This window comes from Podarcis melisellensis (genome assembly GCF_964234715.1).
Source record: "Podarcis melisellensis genome assembly, chromosome: 5".
Lineage (NCBI taxonomy): Eukaryota > Metazoa > Chordata > Lepidosauria > Squamata > Lacertidae > Podarcis > Podarcis melisellensis.
The window spans coordinates 10,579,173-10,596,889 of NC_138537.1; the positions used below are offsets into that span (position 1 = coordinate 10,579,173).

At 42.1% G+C, this 17,717-nt stretch overlaps 1 protein-coding gene and 1 long non-coding RNA gene across 5 annotated transcripts in view; both read right to left on the minus strand.

Annotated features, from left to right (window-relative positions):
• LOC309370033 overlaps positions 1-17,717 on the minus strand; it is a 248,467-nt gene that overhangs the window by 4,487 nt on the left and 226,263 nt on the right. The gene's annotated exons all lie outside the window — the stretch shown is intronic.
• On the minus strand, positions 83-16,095 carry TTC14 (tetratricopeptide repeat domain 14). 4 transcript variants are annotated; one of them, XM_081910954.1, is made up of 12 exons: positions 15,829-16,084; positions 12,526-12,650; positions 11,402-11,601; positions 10,388-10,472; positions 10,146-10,275; positions 9,064-9,216; positions 6,899-6,970; positions 6,147-6,266; positions 5,919-6,041; positions 4,909-5,026; positions 3,232-3,341; positions 83-1,370 (listed from the first exon to the last, which is right to left on the minus strand). In XM_081910954.1, the coding sequence occupies exons 1-12, from the start codon at positions 15,972-15,974 to the stop codon at positions 470-472; spliced, it is 2,283 nt and encodes a 760-aa protein (XP_081767080.1). In that variant the 5' UTR covers positions 15,975-16,084; the 3' UTR covers positions 83-469. The 4 variants fall into 4 exon arrangements, 2 of the variants coding, with proteins under 2 accessions (XP_081767080.1, XP_081767081.1); XR_014168253.1 differs by having other exon boundaries at positions 1,256-1,370; positions 2,376-3,341; positions 15,829-16,095; XR_014168254.1 differs by lacking the exon at positions 83-1,370 and having other exon boundaries at positions 3,285-3,341; positions 3,792-5,026; positions 15,829-16,095.

Consider the following 17,717-nt stretch of genomic DNA (forward strand, 5'->3'; position numbering starts at 1 on the left):
GAGACCTCCTCTTGGCCCAACTCCAAAAATGATTCAAGTGAAAAAGCCACTGGATGATCCACAGACATTAAAGAAAACCAAGGAAGTTTTATAAAAAATTTAATGGCAAGACAGGCTATTTACACACTAATGGCACATTTATGTTTTTATTAACAATACAAAGTTAACAGTCATTGATGCCTTGGAAATATTCCTTCTGTAAAGTGCAATTTAGACGCCATTTAAGCACAGGTGGCAGTCTTAATAGTAAAGTTTCTCAGCCAATCACGCTATCACATATTAATATCCAAAACAGCAAAAGATCTTTTTTTAAAAAAAAGATATGAAGAAACTCTTGCATATTCACCATTCCCTAAATCAATATCAAGTAGAGGGAACAGAAATACACACACCCCAATTTTTCCCCATTAAGAGTACAGACTCATCAAGTGATTAGAAGCTGACCTATACTTGCACTTTAAAAAAATCACTAGTTTTTCTGTTTACTTCCCTTTTCTCGCTCAAATTCAGCAATCTGATTAAATATGTTGACCAAATTCTGAGGCAGTTGTTTCTTAGCACCAGTTCCTGACTGTCCTTTACCATTGAGTGTTGCTTCTTCATCTCGCTCCTTGGCTTTTGTGGTTTCCCTTTCCCTGCTCTTGGGTTCTCTCTCACCTTTAATCCACGCCAACTCAGGTCTGTTGTCAGCACTGTACCTACTAGGCTCATTTATCCATTGGCTAGTATATCGGTTGTAGTGTTCAACTGATTTTGTTGAGTAATCGGACCCTGTTGGAGATGTGGAGTACTTTGTTTGGCTTGGGCTGTGCTTCTGATAATGCTCCTTCTTTGATTCTTTTTCTAATTTTCCTGAATATCTCATCTTGTTCCTGTCATCAGACTTTCTACGATACGAACCTGTACTATCCCTTCTATCAGAAGAAACTCTATCTAACTTACCCTGTTTTTCAGTTGTGTTACTATTTGCCTGAGTCTTGGAACTGCTGTAGGACTCTCTGGAATCTTCAGACCTACCTCCATAAATATCTTCAGCGGCAGAAGTCCTTGATAGAGAGTGATCTCTCTCTCTTACCTCAGTCTTTTGATAGATTAACCTGTCCTGTCTCTCCAGCAGTTTCTCCATTTCATGCTTTTGATTAAGGAAGGAAGCAGAGGTATTGGCTGGAGGAGAGTAGCAGTCATCTTTCCGACTTTGATGTAAGAAACTCCTAGACGTGTGCTTTTTAGAGCTGCGTGAGGACTCGGACCTGTTCCGACTCCTTTTCTTACGCTTTTTGTTATCAGAAGAGGAAGAGGAGGAAGGAGATTCATCTGATGAAGAACTGCAGGAGGAAGAGGAAGTTGACCTTTTCTTTTTCTTCTTCAACCTAAAAGTTTTAATTAACCATGAGGTAATGCCGTTAGCATTAAAAATGCAGTATTTTTTGGCAAATTATTTCCTACTTAGCTGCTGAACTATATACATTTTATGGTTTAAAAATTTCCTGGTAGTCAGGTTCAGAAGTTTGACTATTACTCCTCATCTCCTCAAGATGACCAAAATTACCCACCACGTAGCAACACTAAAACAGGCATCACCAACCTGCGGCCCTCCAGATGTTTTGGCCTACAACTCCCATGATCCCTAGCTAACAGGACCAGTAGTCAGGGATGATGGGAATTGTAGTCCAAAACATCTGGAGGGCTGAAGGTTGGGGATGCCTGCACTAAAATGCAAAACAGTATTTGAAGACCATGCAGCTGCTGTAGGAATTGCTTTACCCTCCCTTAAAAAAATAATAAACAGTGGATTAAGTTCAGTTGATAGAGAGTGTCTGATTTTGCTTACCAACACTCATTAGATTCCTAACTGAAATGCCATATACACTTCCTTTCTTGCCTTGCCTTATGAACTAATACTTCCTCAAAACTAATATTTTTCCAATAAAGTTTTGCCTCAACCCCATAATCTTTAAGCTCTGATATGTGAAACTCTATTTCCTCACATTCATCTCATACAGTGGTACCTCGCAAGACGAATGCCTCGTAAGACGAAAAACTTGCAAGACGAAAGAGTTTTTCGTTTTTTGAGTTGCTTCGCAAGACGAATTTCCCTATGGGCTTGCTTCGCAAGACGAAAACGTCTTGCAAGTTTGATTTTCAATGCATTCCTATGGGAATCCGTGCTTCGCAAGATGAAAAATTCGCAAGACGAAAAAACTCGCAGAACGAATTAATTTCGTCTTGCGAGGTACCACTGTACTATTTTTGTCTCCTCCCCTTCTCTTTTCTGCTTTCTTCACCTGGGTCACACTATAGACTGTAACCTTAAAAGAGTATTGACCTATGTTTATGGTACTGTAGAAACAATTTTGGCAGTTATTCAGCTTTACCTATGAAAGACTAAATTGAGTGATTCAATACTGGAGCCTAAAGATTTGAAATTGGGATAGGTATGTTTTGCTTCTTCACATGAGTGTAAGGACTGCACAGGTTGCTTCTGTTTAATTTCTGCCAGGTTCCCAAGGACTGTATGCTCCAAGAAACAAAAGGTTGCATATGGTGAATGGTACAAAAAGAGGAGTAGGGCCAAAGGAATTTTCTTTCCATTGTCTTATATATATTATCCTGTATCATCAATGCAAAAGAATACAAGACTTGCTTATAACCAGATATTTTGTATATAACAAGAGGTCACATTTCCCCCACCCTCTGTGGTTAAGATTCCTTAATGTCCATGTTCATGTCACAGTAAGCCATAATGGGTTACCATGCATGAATGGCTTGCACTCATTTCGCTGCTCCCCAGTAGCACTAGAAGGAAACCAATGACCCCAGATTTCATGGTTAGTTTCATTCCATAGAAGCCACTGTAAGTCCAGGCTTGTTCATAGTGTACTGATTGCTGTAACCCTACAATGCAGACTGACTAGATGGCTAAATACCTGGTTAAGAGCAACCCATTCTGTTCTCTTATGAAATGTGAATTAAATAATGCTTAGGGCATTCAAAACCATGCCTCAGAGTTCAGCTGTCATTACAAAGGAACTTCATGCTTTAATCTTCCTCATTTATTCCCTGAGACTTTTAAAAATGAATTAACTCTTGTGAAGGTTCTCATTAGCTTTTTTCACTAGAAGGAAGACACACACACACGCAAAAAAATCAGCTCACCAATAACCACGAATGCCTTACTATACTTACAGTACCAACAAGGCTCTATAGAAGGTTGAATATAATGGAGGTTACCTTTTTTCTTCTTTTAAGAGCTTACGCAGTTTTTCTGCACTTGTTTCTATTTTCTTCTCTTTTTGTCTCTCTTCTTTTGCAGCTTGTTTCTCTCTCATTTCCAGAGATTTCTTTTTTGAATCCCAACATTGAAAATATTCCATTAACAAGCCAGTGTTGACCCAAGGTTTTCCCCCCAAATTCCCCCCAATATTCACAAAGTTTACACCAACCCCAAGGTACCAGATCCAAAAAGAAAGGTATTCAAGGCAAAATAATTGTGTTCAAATGGGATGTTAAGCATTGAGATGAACAGGTAAGGCATTAAGGACCATATTTGCAGTTTAAAACCCATACATCAAAAGAGAATAATAATAAAAGGACCAAGATAGGAATTAGCATCCATTGCCCAATACAATGACATTAGTAATTCAGAAGGCATAAATGGAAAAAATAGCAAAGTGGTCGGCCATACAGAATTAACCAAATACAGAGGCATCAAGGAAATAATATTTGGATTTTTGCGTAAAACGTGATCCAAATTAAAACATAATTGGAAGAGGCCATGTATGAATACAAACCATATGGCAACCGTATCACAGCCCAGTTTGATGCATGGTTTACACACGTAATCATATTCCAATGGGTTGTTGATGAGCAGCACCAGAGGTCAGACACAGCAGCACCAGTTCCAGTTCCAGTTCAGAGGAAAATGCATTGAAGAAAAACATATCATCAGTATTACAGGAGGGCAACTCAGCAGTAACTCAGCAGTAAGTCTCAGCAGTAACTCAGGTCAGCTTTGCATGTGCTTGTTTAGATTTCCCCCCTCACTGTCTGATGCTCCCCACCAAAGGGGGAGAGGTGCATATACGAAGGGGGACACAGAGTCTATTTTTACCAAGCTTCCATTTACAGGCTGCTTTTTGCTGGCATGTTATGTGGAAATGTCTCGGTAAAAATAGACATGGCATCCCGCTTTGCATGTATTCTTCTCTGCGTGACGGAGGAGAGGCAGCATGTAGAGGGGAAAAGCCCAATACTGGCACGTACAAAGTGACCCTCAATGTGTTTCAAACATGCACGCTATAAATAAATCTCATCTGGAAAACTTTTATTACCAAACTTTGAGGGCATGCTAACTAATCCTGTAGGTTAAGGATCTCTGAAAATTATATGCAGTTGTAGGTAATCAGCAAGCTCATGGCACATCAAGATAGCTGAATCTAGTTGCTGGATCAATATCCCAATTTATTGGCACACGTGCCAAAAGAAAAGGCAATCTTTTCTTTTGCAGGATTTATTTTGGTTCCGCTGGAATCAAGTTCTTGTAACCCTCCCTGTGCCAACCTTGCAATCTGATCCCAAGCATACACGTGCTTCAGAAACAAGCTTAATTCCGACAACACTTATTTCTGAATAACTGCTCTGAAAGTTCACTTAACTACTAAATACAGGCAGGTCCTGTTGGCAGAGCTAATCTGATTGAGGCATCTTGAATCTAGCTTCAGTGCCATATTCTACATCTTCTCTCAAATCAGCCCCCATCCCTGACTTATCAGCAACTCCACACACATCCAGTTTGATAGCTGCAACCACACTCCCAGTAAATGACCCATGGAAGCTTGCAAGAACAAAAAACAATGCATGCCTCTTGATGCAATTACCTCCGTGAACTAAGAGAAAGTAAAGAATCACCTGCATCTGCTTACGAAGTTTCACCAAGGCATCCTCAGCTTCTTGAAAGGTCTCATCTATGTTTAAAGCCTTCTTGTAGTAACTCTCAGCATTCAACAGTTTATCTTCCTCTTCTAACCTGGCAGATGATTTTATACAACATGAAATGTATTCTAACTACCACAATTAGCCTCAGCTATATTTTTAGAGTGAGATCACTTTATGCTTAAGAAACGCTTTGTGATCAATCCATCAGCATTATAACAATGTGGGAACACGTTCTCATGTACCTCCCGCCATGCAAATGCCATTGGGTTGAACCTGAGCACAGCAAGGCATAACGAATTTCATAGCAGAGGTGATTGTGCGACATGTTACTGCACTAAATAATCAAGCATCTCCTAGGTATGGTTTAGTTCAGAAATCCTTGGGAAGAGATGGCAGTGAAATGACAGTTCTGCTAATTGAATTCAGCATTTTGCATGATAAAAAGAACTTACATTTAAAACAAAGGTTAGGATGCAAGATGCAGCAGATGCCCACAACCATAATAATAATAATAATAATAATAATAATAATAAATTATTTTATTTATATCCCGCCCTCCCCAGCCGAAGCCGGGCTCAGCCGGGCTAACAACAAGAAAGTAGTAGGAATATAGTATATTAGTAGGAATATAGTATATAGTATTACAATATAGTAGGAAGGACAGCAACAAAAAAAGTAGATGCCAAGGTATGGTGGGATGGGTATGATTGGCGCTGGGTTTTCCTGTCAAACCACATAGTGACATTAGCAAAAGGAGCCTGTGCCTCAATCCCAGCCCTCTAAAACAGCAAGTTTTGTTGACACCGATAACTTTCCCCACCTCTCCTTTGTCTTTGAGATAATAATGAATGTGTGTGAGAGTCGGAAAAAGCACTGACTTCCTTGAGCATGACAGCTTTGGCTAAGGCTCCTGTAAGTACAGTACTGCGGGGGGTAAATGAAAGATGCTTATATGTTTGGCCCAGTCACAAGGCAACACTTACTGTCCTCCCCGTTCAACAAGCGTTTGGCAAAGGTATTTCCTGGCATTTCTGTGTGTTGGACAGTTTTCTAGAGCAACCTGAAAATCATCAATTGCTTTATTTAAGCTCCCTTTTGTTGCATACCTAGAAAAGGGGGGGGGGGAATCTTGTTAAGTACAAATGTTTTAAATTTGCTCATAAAATTATTTAAAATTCTGCATTCCAGCTACAAATCAAACAGACACTTACAGAGCTCCACGGGCTACTAAGGCTTCAACATTTTGCACATCTATTTCCAGCGCCTTGTTGTATTCATTCATAGCATCCACATGGCGGCCTTCTTTGAAATAATCCACACCAATCTTGACACTAAAAAAAATATGGCATTATGAATATTATGGTTTCTATATGCAAATCAATAATTGGGTAATTTGCTGCAGTAGTTCAAACTTGATAAGCTGTGAAGGTTAGTGACATTCCTAATTTTCTTTAGCTCCTAAATCTGCCTAATGCAGTTTTTCTCATTATCATTGCAGATTTTCTCCAAATTCCTTAAAAATCAGTTTTAAAATGCAGTGGAGTTTCCTCAAGTTACATGAAGATAAGGACAGAATTCTTTGGGGACTAACCTTATCTCTCATTGATCCTCCATGGGGAGCAAAGTAACATTTAGCACTTTTATCCACATGTAGACAAACAGCAAATGCAATGATAGGAAAGCTCACTCAAGTTTTGTGAGCCAGATGTACATGATCCAGAAATATGGCTAAATGGGAAAACTAGTTAAGTATCATCACACTTAAATTTTTTTTAAAGTATTTCCTTAAATATCTACGTTCTCACTTTACAAGCACCTCAGCATAGTTCCCAATCATAAACCAGAGGAACTTGACAAATAGCTAATGTCCATTTCAAGCAAATATCACGATCCTGGGAGGAAAATGATAGTTCTTTCCAATCTTACATAAAACATTTGCCTATCAATATGAAGACGTGCATACCATTTTAAGGCCCAGGAGGCTGATTGTTTTTTCCTCAAAGCAATGGCAAAATCTTCTTCGTTGAAATTTTTGCTAGGGGAGAAAAATAAATCAAGGAACATTTAAATCATAGACGCATAAGAGCTGGAAGGTACCTCCCAGGGTCCTCTAGTCCAACCCTCTGCAATGCAGGAATCCCAACTAGATCATACATGACAGGGGCCATTCAACTTTTGCTACAAAACCTCCAAGGAAGGAGAGTCCACCACCTCTTGTGGGAATCTGTCCCTCTGTCCAACAGCTCTGACTGTCAGAAAGTTCTTCCTTTCTTGTAACCTGAATCAACAACACCCTTCTTAAAATCAGTAATCTTTACATGGAAGACTCAAAGCTAAGTTTTGGCCCCTGAGCTGTCCCCATTAATTTCTTCTTTAGATCACCCTGCCTTTAGGCAGAAAGGTTAAGTATCAGAAATATAAAGCATGGTAGGTGAAACAGAGGTCTTTACAGGATATGGGACCTACTGCTCAAAAGTAAACTGATCACTAAAGGAGGGCTAAAGGAAAATCTAAAAAACCCGGCACCCTAACTGGCTCCAGCTGCTGCAGTCTTGTTTGTCCGCAAAACATTTAGAATGAAAAGCAAAAGGACTGATGGTATTTTAATTGATATGTACCAAGTCTCACTGCTTCATTGAGTTAGTGTATGCTTGTGGAATATTATATGGGAAATGCAAAAATGTTAACGTTTAGTATGTGAGGCAAAATAGGCAAAAGTATGTGAGGCAAAATAGGCAAAAGAGGACCTTGCCCCTAAAAACCTCTTTATCTTGCCTTCGATAGGTTTCTCTGAAGGTCGTCCTCAGGTGGCATTTGACTAAGATTCACTTAGCAAAAATCAATAAATCCCTATCCTCTCTCTGCTGGAGGGGCTGTAGTAGTTTTGGATCCTATTTCCATGTTCTGTGGGAATGCAAAATTGCTCACATGTTCTGGACCAGTTTCTGACATTATTTCCAAATCTGGCTTTAGCTCGGCTTTCAATAAAAATGGATTCTGACCTCACTATCGGACACAAAGATTTTGGGTTCTTTTTATTGACAGCCGCACACTTAGTGATAGCATGCTTTTGGAAATCTAAGGTTCAGCAACATATGGGAGATGGCTGTCTCAGAGCAACTACTCAGGCACAGAAAGGTAGCAAAAGGTACTGCCAAGAGATACATTTATTGAAACTTTGTCTCCTTTCTTTTTGTATCTAAGGGCAGAAGACATCCCACCGACTACCCAGATTTGTCCATGGAGAGGCTGTATTAAACATTAATGTATTAAGAGTATGTTTGAGATGATACTACACAATTAACGTAATTTTAAGTGGATATAGTATTACATAACTAGACTTGTACCCAATTCTTATTACAGTTTTGTTATTTTGGAAAATTAAATTTTTATTTTATGCTGCAAGCTGCCCAGAGTGGCTGGGGAAACTAGCCAGATGGGTGGGGTATAATAATAATGATGATGTGTGTGGGGGGGGAGGTGATGTACATGGTTTTCCACCTCTTCATTTAATTCCTGCAATAACCCTATGAGGTAGGTTAGGCTTTATGGCTGAGGGGGAATTTAAACCCTGGTCTCCCAAGTCCTAGACCATGGATAAGCAAACTAAGGCCCAGGGGCCGAATCCAGCCCAATCACCTTCTAAATCCAGACTGCAGATGGTCCGGGAATCAGCGTGTTTTTACATGAGTAGAATGTGTCCTTTTATTTAAAATGCATCTCTGGGTTATTTGTGGGGCATAGGAATTCATTCATCTCCCCAAATATAGTCCAGCCCCCCACAAGGTCTGAGGGACAGTGGACCAGCCCCCTGCTGAAAAGGTTTGCTGACCCCTGTCTAGTCTAACACTTTAGTCACCATCCCACACTAGGTGGCTGAATTAGTTTAAATCTGGTTATGGATCAGAACATTAACCTGTTGCCCAATATAAAATATTTGCTTTGTTTGTTTAAGAAGTTTAATAATAATTTAGTTGCAAATGGAAAAAGAGCTTTTCCTGCACTCTGTTTTTTTAAAAAGTAATGGAAGTTTCACTTTAGTGAGCAATCTCAAAATAAAGTAAACCTGGAAGCTGCCCAAGGTTTAAAAGAACTGCAACACTTTCTGTGAAGAGGTGCCTTATATACCTTTGTAGTCCTCTCATTAAGGATGGTGGGCTGGATTCATTCAATCCTAGTTTTCCTACCAGAAACTCAACTACAGCTGGATTGGCAAAGCCCAAGGAATCATGTAAAACTTTATCATATGTTTCCAAACTGCTGGCTATTTCAACACTTTTCCTGGGGAAAGAAAAAGAGAGGTAGCAATTATGAGCATTCTGTCTTTGGTTCAACCTTGACAGGGATATCTTTCCCATTCTATTTCTAATACAGAGCTGATGAGGGACAAGCCTAAAGATACAAGGAAAGGTTGCCAATGGAATATGCCCAACTCACCCACTTCCTCAAGGGCTACTGGCACAACCACAAAATAGTTACTTTGTGAGGAGTTGCTAGTCATAAAATGTTCGTACCACTTCCCGCTCTATGCCTGCATTTGTTTTCTGAGAGGAACAAACACAACTTCTCTGTCTCCATTGACTGGATAGGGCAGCCTGCCTCAATCTAGCATTTAGAGACTGAATGCAAAATGTTTCTCCTCTTCACAATGAAGTGTACGTAAAACTCATTAATGGGCTAGAAACTCTGCATGTATCTAAGAAGTCACTGCATGAAGCATGAGAATGTGCCACATTAAGTATTTCGCCAGCTGCTTCTAAACTTGTGTGTACCCCATCCCCAAATCCTATTGCAAGGTCAAGGAAAACCTTAGAAACCTTTGCTTTTAGATAACCATGGGTTCCTGTTGTCTGACTGGTAATAATGGCCAGTTACACAAGCTTCAAGCTACTGGTTATGAAGTTGGCTTGTTTAAATTAATGATAGTGATGACTATAGTATCTAGATTAGACAAAAGGGCAAAGTGTCATTAACTAAAAGGAAATGAAAGCTTCAGAAATCCTCCCTCTAAACTCACAGGAGGAGCAGAGGGAAAGGGACGAAGTGTTCAAGCCCAGAAGACTAGGATGACTTATGTAGTGTGAAACTATGGTTGAGCATTATGTTCAAATGTGGCTATATATTTTATTCTATTAAGGAAAGCCCAGTATGTGCTAAAGAGTTTATTGAGCCACCAAAGAAAGAAGATGCAGTATATTACTGTTTCGTACCTGTAGTGCAGAGGCAGATCTTCTGAGCTGATTACTCCTAATTTGGTACTTGCTAGGCTGGGTGATAGAGCAGAGCTGTGCAGTGAGACTGTGAGCTTTTCATGGTAGCGATCAATATCCTTGATTGCAGCTATTAAAACACAAAAAAGGCTTGATTTAAGCAGCAGAATATGCTGTCAACATATCCTGAAAATAAATATGAAGGGGGAATCTAGTTGTGAGGCTAAGTCAAATTAACTTGCCTTGGATAAGGTCACCTGTTTGATAGTATGATAAAGGGTCACCATGGCTGCTCTGGGAAGGCACATCCCTCAATGGACAAAGAGCCTGAAATAGAAACCAAATGACCAAAAACTTTAGCATCCTTTACCAGACCAGTAAATGTTCTTGCTGGGGCAAGGGGAACACATATAACTTATATAAGTGAATTCTCAGGCCAGCTATATTCATTGCAGGGAGGGGTTCATTTTAGCTGCAAATCACAAGGGGAGGGAACAATATGTGCAAGGGAAAACATGATAAGAGAGGTGGATTTTCACCAGCACGGCTGTTGCTGGTCCAGCCCCGTAATTCTCCCAGTGACCCACATAGGTTAGGAATTGCTGTAAAGCTGAGAAGCTCCCAGTAAGATGAGAACGTGATCTGACAGAGAGCCTTACGGTAAGGCAGTGAACATGAAGTCACCAGCAGATCCTTCTTTTTATGTTTACAGGGCCTCATGAAAATCTTTGGCCTCTCCTCCAGATGAAGAGGTGCTTCTCCAAGCATAAATGCTTCTTGCACATTTTCCAGTAAGATACATACAACTTACACTTTTGCATAACACCCTTGAGCACAGAAAAAGGAAGCAGAATTCATTTGAAAACAAATTCTAATCAGCTTTTGCAAAGCAAAATGCATAAATGCTTGCAAGAATGTCATTTTGAGATGTCTCCCGTTTTAAAGAGCCGCACAAATGCTATCAAAACTGCAACAGAGTTCACTTGAAGGCTTTTATGTCCTCAAAATAACCTTTAAACAGAAAAAGAATGAGAAATGTTTTGCTGAGGTAGCGAAACATCTTCTAGCTCACCACTTTTCAAGGCCGCACTACAGTAAAAGCTTTAAACTATTGACTGTCCCACAGCACACATTTACTTTTCCTGAGCAAGCAGCTCCCAATTTGTTGTACAAAAAGCTAACAAAAAACGAAATGATCCATCAGAAAGTGTCTCCAGCGCAAGAATTCACATGTGAATAGTTATCATCAGACTTACAGTGATCTCTAGATCTGCTATCTCTCGAGTGACGCCACTTCGAAGGCAGAACAGCACCATGAAAAAACCAAATTCACGAATGGAACTAATCCTTCCGATCACTATGTCCCCACGCTCAATATCACGGAAAAACAGCTCTCTCCTCTCTGCACTGGGAACATCCATGAACTGCTCCAAAGGTGGCATAGTAGCATAATAATCTTCAATTGGGATAAAAAGAGTCATGTTGAAATAAAATATTATATAAACAGTTTTTTTAAAATATGGTATTATCCACTGTATCACATAAAAACATTTAAAATCAAAAAACTGCCACCTTACAGTGTAATCTTTCATATGCCTACTTCAATGGGACTAAAACTCACAGGTAAGTGGGTTTAAGATTTCACTCTTACAGAACAATCCTAAAAATACCTACTTAGAAGGAAGTTCTAATGAATTCAGCGCTCGTTGCCTGGGCTTCCTCTTTAGCCTTGCACAGCCTCCCGCGGCTGGAGAGGCGCGCACGGTTAAAGAGGAAGCCCGGGCAGCGAGCGGGATGGATCGCGCTCGCTGCCCGGGATTCCTCCTTAGGCTTGTGAGCGCAGCCTCCTGCGGCTGGAGAGGTTGTGCAAGGCTTTTCTAGAGGAGGGAGAAGGGACTGACTGGCTGCGTCAGTCCCTTCTCCCTCCTGGGGAAAAGCCCACAAGAGCCGCGCGAAGCTTGTGTGTGGCTCTTGGGGGCTTTTCCTGCTTGCCTCCCCCCCTGCATTTGCTCCATAGGACGCACAGACTTTCCCCCTTAGTTTTTAAGACGGAAAAACTGCGTCCTATGGTGCAAAAAATACGGTACATCTGAAAAATGTTGCTTAGCATATTACTGTTGACTGGAATACTAACAATGCTTGAACTCTAAATCAAGAAGTAATGTGAACGGATTATAACTACTGTTTTCAAAAACTGCTTTAATAAATATTTCACTTCTAATACTTAAAAGAGCAAAATATTTCATATGAAGGTTTTCCTCAACTTTTCTAGACCATGGGGTGAGAGAAGAAAAAAACATTAAGGAGATGCACTTATCGGCACGTACCACTAATCACAATATGACTTACAACTTTTGCCTTGTCTTAGTAGAAATCTTACCTTCATTCTCTTCATTTGCTTCTGTTGTTGTTGGCACATTTGTTTTCCAAGCATGAGAAAAAAGTAGATCAGCTTTTTTTGCAATGAAATGCTGTATCTCAATATTTTCAAGTCCTCTCTCTTTCCTGAAACAGCAAAGAAAAGAGATTAGCACCTCCTAAATCAGGGCCCACCAACCTGGGGTGACACCTCCCATGATACCCACAGAAAGGTATTTTTACATCAATAAAGGTAAAGGTACCTCTCACCGTTAGGTCCAGTCGCGGAAGACTCTGGGGTTGCGGCGCTCATCTCGCTCTATAGGCCAGCATGACTAAGCCAGAGCAAACTAATGCCATTTACCTTCCCACTGGAGCGGTACCTATTTATCTACTTGCACATTGACGTGCTCCTGAACTGCTAGGTGGGCAGGAGCTGGGACCAAACAATGGGAGCTCACTCCGTTGCGGGGATTCGAACCACTGACCTTCCGATCGGCAAGCCCTAGGCTCTGAGTTTTAGACCACAGCGCCACCCGTGTCCCTTCTTTACATAGACTTGAGTAAATGTTCCTTCAAAAAGCCACTCTCCAGCCCCAGGAACCTTCATAAGGGAGCCATTTGCAGAGAAAGAACTGAGGGGAGAGGGGGTGGTGGGTTTCACCTGTGCTGCCCCACCTCCAGGCCAAGGAGCCTTCAGAAGGGAGTTGCTGCCACTGGCATTATGTGTATTTTAATGAGCTGAATAGAGTAAAAGATTATGAGTCGTGGGTGTGTGGAGGGAGTGTTGTATGAACTTAACAGTGCTTAGTTTATTTTATGGCTGCTATTTTATTAATTTTGTCATTATTGTTTTACAGGTTATAAATGCTGTATTGATTTGTTAAGCATACAATGTGACTTTTGCTTTAACTGTGATGTTTAACTTATTTTTTAGTCATTGTTTTGGTAACAGTGAAGAAGAAGAAGAAGAAGAGTTTGGATTTGATATCCCGCCTTTCACTCCCTTTAAGGAGTCTCAAAGCGGCTAACAATCTCCTTTCCCTTCCTCCCCCACAACAAGCACTCTGTGAGGTGAGTGGGGCTGAGAGACTTCACAGAAGTGTGACTGGCCCAAGGTCACCCAGCAGCTGCATGTGGAGGAGCGGAGACTCGAACCCGGTTCTCCAGATTACGAGACTACCGCTCTTAACCACTACACCACACTGGCTCTCAGTGTTTTATAGATTGTAATTGTTTCACTGAAGATTGTTAATTGTTCTGTATGATTTATGCTATACAGGCAGTGACTTTGAGGTGCGTCTGATATGTGTGCAACCGCGAAGCACATCACAGCAAACCCAGAAGTGACCTGAAAATGTCACAAAAGGGGGTGGGGAAGGAATAGCGTGTTTGTAGGCTTTTGCAATGGGTGTTCCGATTATACACAATTTCACGTAAGCGTGCAGTGGCAAGGCATGCAACCCCCACGCAAATTGGTGATGTTCTATTATGTTCTATCATGTTGTTATTATTTACTGCTTATAAGCGGCTTTGGGATTCATTTGGATGAAAAGCAGCATAGAAATGTAATAAACCAAATCAAACTCTCTGCTTTTACTGCTCAATTCCTGTCTGCACTGACTCAGCCTTTCCTACATGCAGCATGCACCCTTCAAAATGTGCAGGTTTGGAAAGTCAGACCCCGCCCCGCTGTGAATGGAGGAAAGGTGCAAGGAGTTTCTCTCTGTGGCTGATGCAAGTGCTTTCCCCACAGACGAAATAGGTGATGACAGGGGCCTATCCACACTCTTTTGTGGTCCTATATATTTTTCCTGCTCTTTCTGATGTACCAGGCTTGCATTTCCTCAAAATTTCAAAAGGTTCCCTACCGCTGCCCTAAAGGAACACTGTTCCAAATGAGAACTTGGCAACTTGATTGCTGTAACAGCATTGTAGATAGAAAACACACCATCTCATTCTAGTAAGTCTGCTGTAAAGTGCACAACTTTGCTCTTCCAGCTGATGCTTTGTAATTATATGGTTAGGAACATGATTGTCTAATTCTGCCTTGAGCCACTTCTGCATTCAAAACACATTAGCTCTTAATCAGCTACCCTTTCAGCCTTTAGCATATCATTAAACATATGTTTCTTTCTTGATGCCATTAAACTGAGATCTGTACAGTCCTCAGTATGTTTATTTAGAAGTCCTATCAAATTTAAAGACGCTGCTTCCCTAGTACGTTCTGGAGTCTGACATAGCTGGTTGGTTACTGCCAATGCTATATATGTATACACACACATGTATATATATATGCTCGTGTGTGTTATTTGTATATAAAAATATTCCTATGCCACTTTATCATAAGAATATCAAAGCAGCTTACAATAGGATCTTTATATAATAAAAGCACATTAAAAATTAAACCAGAGACTATCAGTTAACTGTTATGGAAAGATGTGTTCTTAATTGCCTGCATAAGCTTAGCAGAATAGAAGTTTTTCAGCAGTCATTTAAAAGTTTAAATAGATGTCCCTGCTCAAGTTCTCATCATTACCACCAGCAACATTTTACTTGTATGCCACCTTTCCATAGTTAAAACCATGCTCAAGGCAGCTGAATCTCTATTGACACCAATATTCCACAGGACTGGGCCAATGACACCAGAGGCTCTGTTTCATGTTAATGTCAAATGACTGTCACCAACTCAGAATAAAACCAGTGCCATTCCTGCAATGATCCTAAGTGATCAAGCTGGGATATGAGGGCACAGCTGGATGGCACAGAAGTACTAACATCTAACTGCTGTGCTGGAGGAGAATTGGGGCTTTACATCATACAACACAAAATGCCACATTGGGAGGGCGGGGGGAACGGACATGTTTATGTTGTGGAAACTTCCTACAGCTACAGCCTGCTTTCAAACCTTATCCAGCAAAACCTGCTATGATATATTTAGAGTATATATATGTATATAGGGTATATATTTAATGTTTAATAGGTTATTGTATTTTAGTGTTTTGTTGGAATATTATTATTATTATTATTATTATTATTATTATTATTATAGCACCTACACATGTTCAGAGGCGCTTTCATGGGATAATACAGAGCCTCAGGGGCGGGCTGCAAAATTAAAAACAAACCCTAGTAGAGCTCAGTCAGCGAGACTCTTCATCTCAGGGTCGCGGGTTCGAATCCCACGCCAGGCAAAAAGAATTCCTGCACTGAAAGGGGGTTGGACTAGATGACGCAACACGCGCCCATCCAGAAGCCCCTCCCCCTCTACTAGGAGCCCCGCCCCTTTCCCCTCCCCCCCCCCGCCAAGGCAGGGCCCGCTCACCTGGCTGGCGGCAGCGCCTCCAGGCCAGGCCCGCCAGGCGGCAGGAGGCCTCGGAAGTCGGGGTTGTCGTGCTGCTCTGTGCGGAGCAAGGGGAGCAGCGCCGGCCCGTGAAAGCCGAGCGCCTGGCGGAGCAGGTCCCGCTCCATCCCCCGCGCAGTCGGCCCGCCTGCTCCTCCCCCTCACGCAGAACGATCTACGCGACCCGGAAGGGAAACCTTTCCGTAGACTTTCCCTCACGCCCTTCTCCCCGCGCTGAAGCGGCGAATTCGGCGCAGGCGCAGAGGGGAACCCCGCTCGTCAGCATTAAACTCCTGTCGCGAGGAAGGGGGGCGGGGAGGCGGAGCTTCGCGAGGAAAGGGCGGGAAAGGCCGTTGCTTCGCTCTATTTGCCTCACGAAGTGATCGCGCCTCAGTAAAAGGCGAAGTGCGTTTCTCTGTGGCTTCGCGAGGGGAGAACGGAGTTGGCCTTAAATATAATAAAATGAATTTTTCTTGCCCTTGTGAAGCTTGTTTCTTTCTTTCTTTAGTGCAGTAGCCTAATGTCATTCAGAGACGCATGAAATACGACAGGCGCGCGCACTCTGCACTTTCCAGAAACAGCTGAAGACATTTTTGATCTCCATAGGCTTTCCTGGGCATGGGAGCAATCCTAAGGATGATAAACTACAATAGAATAAGATTTTTTTTGGGGGGGGGGTAGGTGGAAATTCCTGATCTAAACTCCATTGAGGAGGGGGCCTAAACGGGAGCATGAAAACGAGCCTTTAAAATAGAGTTTCGTTTCATAACATCCTTTTTGGTGGCTTCAGTTGAGACAGGTCAGACAATGCTGAATTGGTTCAGGGTGATTTCAGCCTAAAGCCCCTTCCTATCTAGCCACAAATTTGAGGATGCCCTCCTTTCCAGGACTTAAGACAGTTTAAGATTTGGCAGGGCAGATGCTAAATTAGAAATCTCCAGGCTCAGCTGGAGATCTGCTGGATCCCAACTGCTCATCCTGGTGGATCTATTCTAGCCTTAAGCTTGTATCCTAAATGGGTCTTTGCCATTGAAGGGGTACAGTTAGGGTTACCCCAGAAAGCCCTAAAAAACTGTTGTGAATTCTCCCCCAGCCAGGCCTCCCCTTAAGCATTTTAAAAACTGCATTTTCCTCTAAGACAAAAAGCATTAGCTAAGCAGTCCTCTCTGTAACAAAAATGCTGTAACAAACCCAGAGCTGAGAAAAGTACAGTGGTGCCCCGCAAGACGGAAAACCCGCAAGACGAAAGGGTTTTCCGTTTGCGAGTTGCTTCGCAAGACGAATTTACCTATGGGCTTGCTTCGCAAGAAGAAAGCCCATAGGGAAATCTCCGGGGACCTCTTTTAAATGCTGGTGGTGGGGAGCAAAACCTTTCCCCCCCCTCCGGCCTTCAGAAGAGGTCCAGGAAGGCTGGCGTGGGCCGAAAGGCTTTGCTCCCCACCGCCAGCATTTTAAAAGCGGTCCGGGATAGCAGGGAAGCGCTTCCCGCTATCCTGGACGGCTTTTGCAGGCAGGTCCTGGACCTCTTCTGAAGGCCGGCGGGGGGGCAAAAGTCTTTGCTCCCCCCTGCCTGCCTTCCTGGGAGAGCGGAGAAACGCGGAGAAGTCCTCTGCTGTCCCGGGTTTTTTTAAAATGCTGGGGATGGGAAGAAAAGCCCTTGTCCCCCCCCAGCCTTCAGAAGAGCTCGGGGGACAGACTGTCCCCGGACCTGGTCTGAAGGCGGTTTCCATAGGAACGCATTGATTGATTTTCAATGCATTCCTATGGGAAATCGTGCTTCGCAAGACGAAAAACTCGCAAGACGAAAAAACTTGCGGAACGAATTAATTTCGTCTTGCGAGGCACCACTGTAAAGCTTTTCGCTTCCCGGA